The following is a 13,370-nucleotide window of genomic DNA, read 5'->3' as shown; positions in this document are numbered from 1 at the left end:
TCATTTTGCTGGAAGGCAGGGCATGCGGTGAGCCGAGCAGAGGTGGGGATCGAATGCAAACAGCCTGCTCTTCTGCCGGGTGGGTGCCTGAGGGTCCCATTTCCCAGCTCAGGGAAACTTCCTCGGTCCTGTGAGGTTGCTGCCGATGGCTCTCCTTTCACACCTGACCCGTTTTCTCTCCCTCTGTGTCTTCCAGCCATGTCCGACTTCCACGTCCACCCGCAGAACGCGGTGGTGGAGGAAGGGGGCGTCGCGAGGTTCCAGTGCCAGATCCACGGCCTGCCCGAGCCCGTCATCCTCTGGCACAAGAACCGCATGCCGGTCAACACGGACAACGAGAGGTAGGACATGCCCAAAGCACGTGCCGCTGTCCTTTCCCTGGGCAGAATTACCCTCACGGGTCTCCTACGACATGACTGACCTGGGCTGAGGCTCTTGGCCAACATTTCTGTCATGGAAGACTCTTTAGGTGAATGTTATGGGTTGTGAGGGCTCCTTCTGGCCATGCAGAAAGGCTGCATTTCCCAGGAGAGCTAGATAAACCCTTTTAGATGATTTTGGAAGGGGTAGAAGCTTTCACTGACCTCCCCCAAGAGGAGGCAGCCCTCCTCCAGGTTGCCCCCCAGCCTGGAGACCCCCCACCGCAGTCCTAGGAGAACCTGGAGCGACTCCGGCACCCTTCATCCCTCTGCGACTCCCTTTTGAGCACCTCTTCCCACACCACAACCACGACACGGCCTTGCAAGTGGCTCTCAAAACTGAACTACACCACGACCACCAGACCTTCCTTCCCGGGTGGGCTCCCTGAGTGGGTTGCAGCAGGGAGGCTCCGCGGAGAGCATCCTTCCCTACAGTGTCCTGCAGCGAAGCCCCAGCCGCCCCCTTTCCACAGCCGAGGCCTGGGGCAGCACGTCCTCGCTTCCTGTGTTTGACAGCCTGCTCCTCCACGTCGGAAACCTCACCGGGCCACGGTTTGATCCTCCGAGCAGGGTACAGGTGGCAGGAAGCCCGTGCTCCATGCCGGCAGCCTCCGGCGGGCCCAGCTGCAGCTCGGGGGCCGCACGAAAGCGATGGCAGGAGACCAGGTCGCAGCGCGCCCCCATCGCCCGCTGGTGTCTGCCAGTTGGGAATAAGCGAGAGCAGGAAGCCGTAAATATTTTCCTGGAAGCCCCTATTCTTGAAACAGAACCCGCTGGGGTTCTTCAGAGGCAGGAGAAAAACGTGAGGCTTGGAACAATGCCTGACCTTCTCAGCGTCGCGGTGAACTTAGGGTAGGAAGGCCCAAGAGGCCCAGCCTCGCGGTGGAAAACTGCAACTGGCAGGTTTTGTTTTTCCCCGTGTTTTTCGTCTGAGCTTTTTTTAGCCCAGCACAAGGTTGATTCGTCAAACTCGGTCTCCTCTCAAGGCTCCTCAGTCACACGAGTGCTAAGCCGGGGACGTGGCAGAGCAGGGCAGCTGGTGCCAGGTGGTATCAGCAGGAGTAAAGGGTGTGGAATTGAGCCTGAGACCAAGACCAAGGAGGAAGAGCCGGATAACCCCAGGCTGTGCCCGTCCTGCTGCATCTCCTCTGGGGCCAGGAGCTCACCCAAGCCCTCGTGGACACGGTCTAGGAGCAGCTTTCCTAGTTTTCAGTGTCCTGATTTTGAACAGGCTTTCTGCAGGAGTAAACTTGTAGTGGAAGGGTTTTATTGTTAGCTCAGTGGATTAATCTCTGCCACCAGCGGGCCCGGGTGATGAGGGTTGCTCCTCCAACTGAATTGGATTTCTGCATTAATCACGCCCGGTGCATTTCTGCGTATGAAGTGTGGATAAATTTGTATGCCGAGCCTTGCACTCGGAGGCTCTGAAGGCAGAATAATAGCTTTGGAATTGAATCTTCTAATGCTGTGGGCAGATTGTTAACAAAAATGAAGGCTTCTTGTGGTATAATTCATCCAAAACAACGGGCGTTTTAAAGTCCCGGAGAGATTGCAATCAACTTGGGGACGTGTAAGGCTGATTGCTGTCATGCTGCCACCGACACCACGCGTTTGGCACCCGGTGCAGGGAGCAGGTTATGGGCACTTAACCATATGCTGATCTGGAGCAAGGTATTCTTCATCTTCCCGACGGAAATGGATTATTAACTCATCACGGCGGAACGACAGAGCACCGAGCCATTGAAACACGCAGTTGCCAAGCAACCCGTAATGTATGGACATGTATAGATGTGTGTGTGTGCACGTGTGCTCTAAGTGAGTCTGGTTTGTATATACAAAATATTTATATTGATGTGTGCCCACACAGTATCTGTTTTAAAGACACTTTTCTGTGCATTCGAGGTTTTGATGTTGCTTGAGTTTGAGTCCTGTGTCAGACCTGGAGCACACAGTTCCCCCGTGCTTGGCCATAGACTCACGTGTCAGCTGTCTTCACACGAAAATGCACTTCCAAAGCTTTTTTCCAAAGCTTTTCCACGAGTTAAATAAGAAGCAGCTACTTCGTAGCCTTCCATCGAAAGCCATCCTTTCCCAAGGATGCATCAGAAGATGAAAAAAGGAACGTAACCTCTGTAAAAGAAGAGCAGAGGCTCAAATATCCAAAAAGCAAACAACTGAAAATCAAATGTGCTGGGGTCTGCATCATCTGGGTGGTAGCAGCTTTCCAGCCGCTTTTTCATCAGCTTGCTTTCCCATCGTGTCCCGCCTTGCAAGTCTTCATTTCTGCTTTTCCCTTCCTGCAGGTACACGCTGCTTCCCAAGGGGGTTCTCCAGATTACGGGGCTGAGGGCAGAGGACAGCGGGATTTTTCACTGCGTCGCTACCAATATTGCTAACGTGAAGTTCAGCCGGGAGGCCAGGCTCACTGTGTCAGGTCAGTACCAGCCCTGACTGCCTTTCCCTTCTCCTGCTGCTCTTCTGGACCAGGACAGTTTAGCTTTGGGCTAATCACACCGAGAAAAGTTCCTCTGTCCAGCAATAGCACGTTCCTCGCTCTGTATTGTTATTAGTTCCTGCCACATCGGTCCATTTAATAGCAGAGAAATTCATCTCTTTGCCTCTAAATTAGTGCCAGTTTCTGGGGAGAGGGAGGATGGTGTGAACATGAGTTACAGCAGCTTTGCTTTAAATAAATTCTTTAGGAAATGCGGAAGATGCATCATCTCCTTATGAGACCTGCCCGCTCTGGAAGTAATTGCAGCACACGGGGTGATCAATTATTTATCTAATCGGGGAGTTATGTTCTGTAGGCCGTGAGCATTACCCTGCAGCCAAAGTGGGCTCACCTTTTTTTGGAAGATGAGGAGGAGAAACCCTGAGCACCCCAGGCTGGATTTGGGCTTGGTTCTCCATCCATATTCCAAGTTACTGGCTGAAAACAGGTTTTCACCTTGGAAAGCTCTAGCTGAAGAAGTGGCAGGACCTTTTAGTCCCTCTCCAGAAACAGGTCCCAAGCCACGTACCTGCTGGTTTTTAGTGTGCTGTGCAAGCAAAGCAAAGCATTTCACACCCACACTTTGTGTACAAGTTAGATGTGTTTGGGAGAGCACGCACGGACCCTTTGCATGCAGCCAAGGGTCCTCCTCCTGAGCTGTGCCAGGCTGGCCTCTGCTAAATGGAGAAAAAACATGTGAAACAGGGGAAGCCAAGGAAAAAACGATGCTGTGCACATCGCCTGGTGGGGAAAGCAAGCAGGTTAGCTGGCTCTGAAAGACCTGGGAGCTCCTGCTGCCTGTTAGCTAGCTGTTCTCTTGATCTATGTGAACAGTAGCCACATGCTGGGGGGGAACGTGCAGTGAGTTACCGACGTGCTGAAGTTCTTTGTGTCAGTTTTCTGCCCTGAGTTATTGTTCCTGGCGGGGCAGAAAGTGCTGGTTGTTGTCAGCTGACCATCCCTCATCCCGAGTGGATATTTTCCAGGTTTCCTGTCTGTGCAGTGCTTGTGGTTTTTCTCTTCCTTAAGGCAGTCGGGCGATGAATACGGGCACGGGGTTTAAGTGTGTAAGTGTCCGAAGGGCTCAGCCCGTGCTTCAGTCACTGTGTGTGAGCAGAGCTGCAGGAACCACACGCTTGCACGCTCTCAACCTGTTGCAAACACCTTACCCTCTTCAGACGAGGGTTCCCTGGCTGGGACAGCAACCTGAGCAGTTGTTTGACCTGCAGAAAGCCTCCCTGGGGTGGGAGAGGAGGAGGAGGAGGAGGAGGCTGGCTGCTGCAGGGGAGGAAGGAGCCTGCCCGCAGCACTTCCCTCCCTCTCCCAGCACAGATCTGTCTTCCAGCCCTACTGATTGATTATTTTCAAGTGCCTGCTTAGCGGAGCCGCTCCCAGGGGGCCGCCTGCCTCTCTGCACTGACACCTTTTCAGCACAAGCCGCGTCTCTCTCTGCTGCTGTCCTTTTGATCAAGATCTAACAGCCCGTGCCAGCGATGCTCCCATCCCTAGAGTGCCTGACGGTGCCGGGGACCTCCCCACCCTCACCAGGATTGCTGCTGGCAGAGCCCCTGGGGACTGCCTGCATCATTAGAGGCTTTTTCCCTTTCAAAATAAATCCCCCCCAGCTTGCCCAAACCCCTGTCGTGCTCCTCCAGCAGCACCTGCCTACTGAAAACCCCTCATTTTGTCACTCCTCCCTTCCTGCCCCTGCTCCAAAGAGTGTCCTGGTAGGAGAAGGAAACCTCCCCAATGCTCAGGGGGCAGCTGCGTCCTTCCTGGGTCACCGTCCCTTCAGGGGACCTGCAGGAGCTGCCACTGCCACCAGCATCGGGCTCGGCAGCGGTGGAAGTGCAGGTCCCAGAGATGGGCAAGGTTTGCCCAAACTCAGGGAGCTGATGCCACACCCAGGAACCCGCCTGCATATTGAGGAGCGTAAATCAAAGCGCATGATTTTTGTTGTTGGCCAAACAGGGAGTTTTATAAATCCTGCTCTGCTCCCAGCTCCCGTCTGCCGATCTTCTTGGGTGACCTTGGGCATTTCATTTCATTTTTCAGCGTTTTGAAATACTGCAATCAGTGTATAATACGATGATAATATCGTGTTATTCTAAGCGTGGACGTTTACCATTGTGATACAGAACAATAAATTTACATGGCTTTTAGAGGCACGCCGAGGTACCGAGGGGGGAGGTATTGTTTTTCAGATCCCTTGGGGTTAAGCAGCCGGTCATATGAATTTATTGTGCATTCTGCTTCTCATCAAAAAATCTGCATTTTATGGCTCGCGGTGAAATGCGTTCGGCGAGAGTCAGCTCTTAAGTCACGCCGACACGGTGATTTTTCTTGGATTTTGCCCATTTTAGACGCAGCCTCGGGGTGGCTTTGTCGCTCCCCGAGCAGCCCCCGGAGGGCTGGTTAACCCGCGAGCCGCTCGGATCCGTGCTGTGTGATCCTCCTGCTGCCACCCTCGTTTCAGCCCCTGAGGTGCTGCGAGAGGGTGATGTTAAAAAAGCCTGGGGAGAGCCCTCGCAGGTCGTTTTTGGGGCATCAATTTGCTTTCTAACAAGCTTTTGGGAATGTCCGTGTCCAGGAGATGGTGTGGGGTGGACCCTACAGCGAAGCCCTGCTGGTGGCAGGGCTCTGCTCCAGCCTCCCCCGTGCCCCAGTCTTGCTCGGGGGAGAAGAGCAGCCCAAGTATTCCTCTCTGCAGGTGCACGGAGCATTTTTTTGCCAGCAGCAGCTGTCAGATTGTTTAAATTCCTTAAACACTGCTTGACCTCAGCATTTCTGGCGTGCAACCCAGATCTCATCAGCAAGGGAGAGCATAAAGGGAGAAGGCTAATGCAGAGGTTGTTGTCTCCTGCTGATGGAGAATTGAGAATATCTCATTTTCCTCTGCTTCTGCTCCCCAAAAACAGGAGTGGAGGCCAAAGGGAGCTTTGGCCCAGGGGTAAGGCGCTTTCTGGTGGCCCAGGAGATGCAGGTTCAGCTGTGCTGTACCTGACACGGGATGATAGTTTGGTCCTTGCAGTCTCCTTTTGTCCGGTGAAATGTGGTTGTCTAGTTTCCAGTGTCCTCGTGCCAGAGCTTTATTTTTATGGGTTTATTTTATGGGTCCGTGCATCATCTTGTGTGACGGGTTTCAATCTCGGCTGCTGCCTGTTGGTGCTACCGTAGTGCAAATAAACAATTTCCGGAGTTTCCTCTCAAAAAGATCCCCAGCAGGAGACAGAGACTGCCACCTGCACTTCCCTCTGTGTCCCAGGGCAGGGTTTTTGGAGCAAATGACACCAGCAGCAACAGAGGAGGTTTGCACGGAGGTAAATTTATGCATTATGGAGCACACAGATTAATTAGCAAACCGAGATGCTGCAAGGTGAAGCAGCTCTTTCATTTATTTGCATAATGTCTGTGTAAGTCTGCACAAGCTGTCCTGTAGCTTGTGTCCTCCCTGCAAACCACATCCAACCTGCAGGTCTGCTCACTGCAGCTTGCAGCAAGGTTTCTTCCCTGTGCTGCCCGTACGTGGGTGCTAAGAGCAGTGCCTGGGGCTGGGTGTGGCTGAATTTTCCCCAGAAATAGCAGCACACACTTAAAACACATTCAGAAAATGCAACAGCCTCCCAAATACTGTGCTCCCTTTGTTTCACGTGCATCTCAGATTTATTGGGGATTACACCAAACATCTTATCGTTACCTAGAGGATGAGCAAAGCCCTCGGTGGCTCCATTCAACAAGGGAGGATGTCCCAAGGTCCCAGGGGATGCCTTCTAACAGTGATGCTGTCCTTGCAGGCTCCCACTCCACTGTTTACAAGGACCCCATGATTCTTGTCGGACCGGAGAACCTGACGCTGACGGTGCACCAGACCGCGGTGCTGGAGTGCATCGCCACCGGCAATCCCCGGCCCATCGTCTCCTGGAGCCGCCTGGGTAAGCCCGAGGATTCCTTCCTCCTCTCCATCGCCACCACGGAGGAAATTGGTGATGCCAGGGACTGTCCCACGCAACAAGTGATCCACCCTTTCCCTTCCTACGGGGATTAATTGTAGGCTGGAAGTGCTTTTTATCGTGTCTGCGCTCAGTTTTTTTCTCCCTGCCGAGATCGTGTGTTTAGCGGTTAGAGAAGTGGGCTGGTTAAACCCGTAGATGTTTCCTGAAAGGTGATAATTTTAGCGTTCCCTGAGTGACAGCGTCTTCTTCAGCTGCATCAAAAACATCACCACTGTTGGCCCAGAGAAGCAGAAGCGCACACAAACACGTCTTCCACGTGAAACAGACTTGAAAGAAACTCTCTGCCTGTTCAGGGAGTTGGAAAAAATCTTAGGGGGCAGAGAGAGCTTAAGGTGGCGTGTCTGAAGCTCTGAAAGTACAGATGCTTGCTGCTGGGGTCAGTGATGGTTTTTAATCAGCATGGAAACCAGAGCCAGGGTCTGATGGCATCACACAAGCACAGTGCAGTTTCTCCCTGTCCAAAAGCAAGGGCTCTTTTAGGCTTATACCGTGATAGTAGCTCAGAAAATACTTGGTGCGGAGCAACACTTCCACTTCCCAACAGAAATCCGCGCCGAGCAAAGAGCTGATGGCTTTTCATTTATCTTCTGGAGCTCGTAACCGTGTGAGCACGCTGTGGGGTTGGGCTCAGTTAGCATTTCCCAAGCCCTGGTGCTCTGCGGGGTCACGTTGTTTTTCGAAGCTAATCTCCCCGAGTCACCCGAGGTGGCTGTGAAGCACGAGCAGGGATAATCCTGCCCCATAAAGCAGCGCTGGGTGCAGGGCTTTGCCCCCGTGGCTCTCCAAGGGCCGTGCTAATGGGGTCTGGCCTGGCTCACGGGATGGTGACTTCCCACTCAGAGCCATCTGCAGGGGACAAGGACACGCATCCAGCAGCACTCACACTGTTTCTCCACGCTTCCCCTCCAGCTTGCTTCCTCTGGTGGCTTATAAAATCAACTTGTGTCTGCTACCTTCTTATTTTTCCTCCAGAGCCATAACCATCAGATTGATGCTGTTTTAAAAATTCCCCAGACGAGCTGTATCACTGTTTTGGCTCTCTTGGACACAAGGCAGCTCTACGTTAGAGCTCAACTATAATAAACTACGTTATAATTGCCTTAATTATAAGTGCTTATTACCTTCTTCAAAACACTTGTCTCTAAAGAGCAGTGCAGTAATGAAGATGTAATAGCTTCGTGCTATGTTTGCCTGGATGGCGTGGGCTCAGCATTGCCTTCCACCAAAAATAAATACCCTCCCCACGTGGCCTTGCAGCAAAGCAGCAGATTTAGAGCTCCGAAGTGGCAAAGAGACCCCGTTATTTTCCCTCCCTTTCAGTGTGAAGGTTTCCTGCCCAAAGAATCGCATGGTCTTGTTTCTTATTACACCAATCTCACCAGTGATGTGGCTTACAGGCTCTCAAATGAGTTTGTGGGCCTGTCACCTCTTGGTAGTGATTTCAGAAGCCGTGTCTGTGTCATCTGGAGGTGGGAGAGGGGTTTTGTTGGACAGGGAGGTTCTCCGAGCATCTGTCCTCTACAGGTAGGTAGGTTCCTCCCGTGTGAGGGTCTCCTTCGTCAGGTTCTTCTGGCAGACTTGGTTCAGCTTAAATAACCAATTTTATTTTTTTTCCCCATGTAATTTTCCAACTTACCTTGCAAAAAAGCCTTCATCCACTCCAAGAAATAATAAAATCCATGGCCACAAATCTTAAAGAGGCACAATAATTAAAATGTAAAGCTCACTTCTATGTGAACATCTCTCTTGCTTGCTCGAGGGAAACCTCAACCACGGTGTTGCCATTACACCAGGTCTGTGCACAGGGCTTGTTGCCATTTTGGAGTATCTGTTTGAACCCTTTCGCTCACAGTTTTGACGTGGCATTTCTTCTGTCAGAAAGGAACAAAGAACAATTTTGCTTTTTCAGCTTTCAGTTGCAAGGGAAAGCAACATTTGCACTTTTTGCTTTGGCTTTGCGAAAACCTGGCGGGTTTTCAGGGGGAGAGGCAGCTATATTTTGCTTAAAGGAAATCATTCCAATTCTGGGCTGGTTTTTGAGTATCACGCAATCAATTTTGAATTTAATTTCCTTGGGAATATGTTGTAGCCCCTGACCACAAACAGAATTCCTGTGTCTCGCAGCGCATGAAATGTCAACATTCATTAGGGAGCAGGCTCTGAGAGAAACGTAAAATCATTAAGGGTTTGTTCAGGGGAGATAGGGCTTTTCCTTTCACAGCTACGCACTTCAGGCAGGGACCTGTATGCGTGCACAAATGAATATCCCGGGCACTTACTGCAAAGCCTTTTGAATGAGTGACGATTTTAATGTATCCTTACCCTTTAAGTGACAGGCCACTGAGCTGGCCTCCATAAAAGGTACCAGGGCAGAATAATACACTATTTAGAGAGATATAGAAAAGTGAGGCGAAAAAGAAAAGACAGTGATTATCTGATAGCGTTATACAGAAGTTGTCAGAAAGGGTCGCACAATGGGAAGGAAATTACTAAAGAGGGAGCCATTCAAAAAGTAAACCATGCAACAATTGCAGGAGCCAATTAATTGGTAACTTATTGGACACAGAAGCTTGCAATAGATGGCTGACTGGTTGACAGGAGCGCCGTTCCTGTAAGTGTTTAGAAATAATAGAGTAAATTTCACCACTTCACATCCTGAATAGTCAACTGTTGCAATGTACTCTAAATATGCTAATCCGCCGTGCCCGGTGTCGGACAGAGCAGGAGACCCATGCGTCTCAAAAGTGGAAGGCTACTATGGCACAATACAAAGAATTCACAAAAGACCTAAATGATCAACATTAGAAAGTTGTTACTTTCTTTCTGCTCGCTCCTTCCAAAAGAAAGGCGTTGGTGGTGTTGCATATTCATATTGCCCGGCACGTTTTCTCGGGGCCCCGTAATTGGTGCCGCTGTGCCAATCACCGGCTGAGCAGGCGGAGAGCGGGCTCCAGAAAGCATCACATACACCTAGGAAAAGAAATAACGGGGCTCCCAAGCCCCGGACTTCACCCCAAAGGGAAATCTGGAGACCTCTGCTTGTTCAGAGCTCGGTGTTATTTGGGAGCATCTCCTACGTGGTGAACAGTCTGATTTATTAATCAGTCACCAGTGGCTCTTCACAACCAGCTGAACCTTCATTCCTCTTCAGCTGGGGACTGAGATGATCTGGCAGACATTTCTCCCTAAACTGGCTTGTTCTCAGGCCTCCAGTCTTCTGCTTTTGAGTTCATAAAAAGGGGAAGGTCATAGTAAGTGAGCAAATTTCAAGCCTGCGTGGGTCCGGAGAGCTTTGGGGACTCAGAAACAGAGTTAGCTTTTGCAGCCTTTTGGATCTCCACCATGGACTTGGTGATGGAAAGCAGTGCCAGAAAGGTGGGTTTGTGGGGTCTGAATCCCTTGATCCAAGCCACTCAGTTCTTCCTGTAAGCAAAACAGGGTTAAAAAGTGCAGATGTTTCTCTAGAAACCCTTTCCAGGATTTATTGGAAAGCAGCAATGGAGCGAGAAGCCTGTGGGCTGATCTGGCACAGTGATCCTGTCCGGCTGCTGGAGGTGGTCATGCTCCCCAAATCAGATGGCAGTCCCCTTGGGATTTCTGAGCACAGAGGGCTTTGTTCTTCAGGGAAATGAAAGATGCTTGGCTGACAGGAGACGTTTCTTCAGAGCATCACCCCTGTAATGAATAGTTGGAGCTGGAGAGACAACGGAGGATGTACAGGTATTCGGCCTGTGCAGTGTACCTGCTGCAGGCTGGGTCTTTTGTGCTTAAATTATGTAGCACATTGTAAATAGTACAGTAAATCTGCTGACATTCAAGTCACATTTCTGTGGTATTTCTTAAGGCAACGATGTGATGGAGCATCCAGGTGGGGACACTTCCCATCTTTCACTGATCCCGTCCCTCCCTCGAGAGGGAGATTTGATTTTTACACCTATTGTAAATACGGACTTGCTAAAGGTCTGACTTAAGAGATGAAATCAAGTTCAATTTGAATTTAATTCAGGCCTCTTTACACTTCAGTTCAAATGATGTTTGAAGGAAATGGTTCCTTCTTATTGCTCATTAAATGCGGGACAGGTCATGTTTTACTGTCCTTTTTATGACCGAGCCATTTACTGCTGCAGTGGCTTGGCCAGCTATGTGATCGTTTAATCATTTAATGACATTGTTTTTCTCTCTCTAGAAGACCCAAGCATTTTTCTTTGCAATGCAAATAATGAAGTGATCTGGCATTGCCTGCCTAATGAAGCAAGGAATCCTTCAAGTCTAAAAAATTCCTGAAAAACAATGCAGAGAGCGTGGCAGGAGAAGTGTTGATGGAGTGCAGGGTAGCTTTCAGTCCCCGTTTTGCCAGTGTTTCCTAGCACAATGCTCCAGAAACACCTTCTGTTGCAAAACCACAACTTTGTTTCTCACAGTCTGGAGAGCCAGGTCCATTTTTGGGTACGGCAGAAGCTCTGAAAGAAATCCTTGGGGATAACGGGGTGGATTTTTTCCTTTTACCAAGCCCAACTTTGAAGTGTCTCTGCTGCTGCTGGGGAGCACACGTGTGGCAGTCCCTTGGGATGTTCAGATGGGGCAATCACTAAGGCTGGTTCTTGCCTCTCCATTTCTGTGAGCTCCTTAAACTGCTCGTGGAGCAAACGTGAGAGAGGAACTGGATTGCTGCTTCCCAGCTGATGAACGTGTACTCTCCTTAACTGCTCCTCCAGCAAAAGTGCTCCCTGCCCTGCCCCTCTGCTCAGACACCCTGACACATGCTAGGATTGATTTAGAGCTGCCTTTGTCAGACAGTGTCTTAAAACACAAACCAATGAAACAATAAAAAGCAATAGCCTGATACTAATGAAACACATTGTAATTAGAGCTGGCTGGGAATTCTCCAGTGAAAAGAGGCTTTGATGGAAAAAGGCAAATTCTCTGATACTGCTATTTCATGGTAAGCACTTCAAGTGCTTCAAAACCTTGTGCTGGAGTCCAGCGTCAGAGCTGGGCTCCTTGGCTCTGGGCTCTTCTGTGTGTTCAGGAGCGAAGGAGCTGAAAACCCAGTGTTCACATAGCTTCCAAAAGCAACGAGACAGATCCATCAAGGTTCAGCAGACAAAAAAGCACCACTTCTAGCCCAGGAAATCCCCAAGCCATAAATTGCTCGTGGCAGGGAGGGTGCAGCAGGGACGTACTGCTGTGGGGTGGCTGCTCTCCTTCCCAGAGCATCTACCTCTGTTGGCAACAGGCTGTTGAGCTGGCTGGATCCTTGGTCAGCCCGATGTATCAGTAGCTCACGGAAATTGATATGATTTCTTTTGGCTGTACTGCTTTATTGGAAAGCGTTCTGGGAGCTTCATCTTAACCTGGGCATGTTAAAGCTTCCAAATTTCCTGCGATGGTGCCTTAGTTTTCCAAGCACAGAGTGTGGTTTCAGGCAAACACTTAGCTGAGGATCCTGGTTTCCTCCAGAAGGCAGCTCTGCTAAGAGCATCGGCTAAAACCCGTTGACTTTACCTGGCAAATCCCAGTGACAGAGCACGGTGCCACTCCATAAGGACTTAAATCAAACCTCACCAAGGACCGTGCGCTGGGGCACTTCACACGAAGGCTCAGGATGTGACCCTTACCCTCTTCTCCCTCTTTCAGACGGCCGCCCGATTGGCGTGGAGGGGATCCAGGTGCTGGGCACGGGAAACCTCATGATCTCGGACCTCACCGTGCAGCATTCGGGCATCTACGTGTGCGCCGCCAACAAACCCGGCACGCGGGTGCGACGGACCGCGCAGGGCCGGCTCGTGGTGCAAGGTGAGCAAAAAGGGGCTGGCAGAGCCACGATGCCCGCTTTGCTGTGCCCTTTGCACGGTCTCTGCCTGCCTCCTGGGCACTGTGATGGGTTGGTGTGGGCTTCTCTGATGGTGTCGGACAAAGCACTTCTTTCCTACGCGTGGTTTTGTGTAGAAAAGAGCCAAACAGGTGAGTGGTGACCAAGTATCATTGAACTGAGGCCTCAGCTGCTGGGTGGCAGTGGCTGCCCACCTCCTCGAGGTATTTGGCTCAACAGCACGGGCTGAATTAGTCAGCCAAATCACCTCTTACCCTCTGCATGGCTCTTAGTGACATGGGCACTGTTCTCTTATGGGATGCCTCTGCATGATGGACATCACAGCTGCGGTGACACCCAGCAGTGGATCTCACTCAGAGTATTTCTCCCTGACCTAAAGTGGCCCAAGTAAGTCTAAAACCATTTCCAGGAAGACAGCAAGACCCTTTGCTGTAGCAGTTGACGCTGCATCCGAGCTCTTTGCTCCAATGTAGGTAAAGCAGGAGTGTGGGCTGCTCCCCTTCCCCACAGCAACTGCCCAGAAATGTCACTTGTAGAGGGTGATTCAGCCCAGAGCAGAGATCGGCACTCAAGAAACCAAGCAAATCCCCTCCACATGCTCCGTGCGACCA

The 13,370-nt window shown here is 50.8% G+C and overlaps 1 protein-coding gene across 1 annotated transcript in view; it reads left to right on the top strand.

Moving 5' to 3' along the window:
* IGDCC3 (immunoglobulin superfamily DCC subclass member 3) overlaps nt 1–13,370 on the top strand; it is a 78,874-nt gene that overhangs the window by 45,078 nt on the left and 20,426 nt on the right. The window contains exons 3-6 of the mRNA XM_032195071.1: nt 197–341; nt 2,723–2,853; nt 6,708–6,845; nt 12,564–12,722. Coding sequence (XP_032050962.1) covers nt 197–341; nt 2,723–2,853; nt 6,708–6,845; nt 12,564–12,722 — 573 coding nt within the window. The remainder of the gene's footprint in view (nt 1–196; nt 342–2,722; nt 2,854–6,707; nt 6,846–12,563; nt 12,723–13,370) is intronic.

Source organism: Aythya fuligula, chromosome 11 (assembly GCF_009819795.1).
Source record: "Aythya fuligula isolate bAytFul2 chromosome 11, bAytFul2.pri, whole genome shotgun sequence".
NCBI classification, from domain to species: Eukaryota; Metazoa; Chordata; class Aves; order Anseriformes; family Anatidae; genus Aythya; species Aythya fuligula.
The sequence above is the reverse complement of the archived record's forward strand: the minus strand, read 5'-3'. Positions and strand labels throughout refer to the sequence as shown.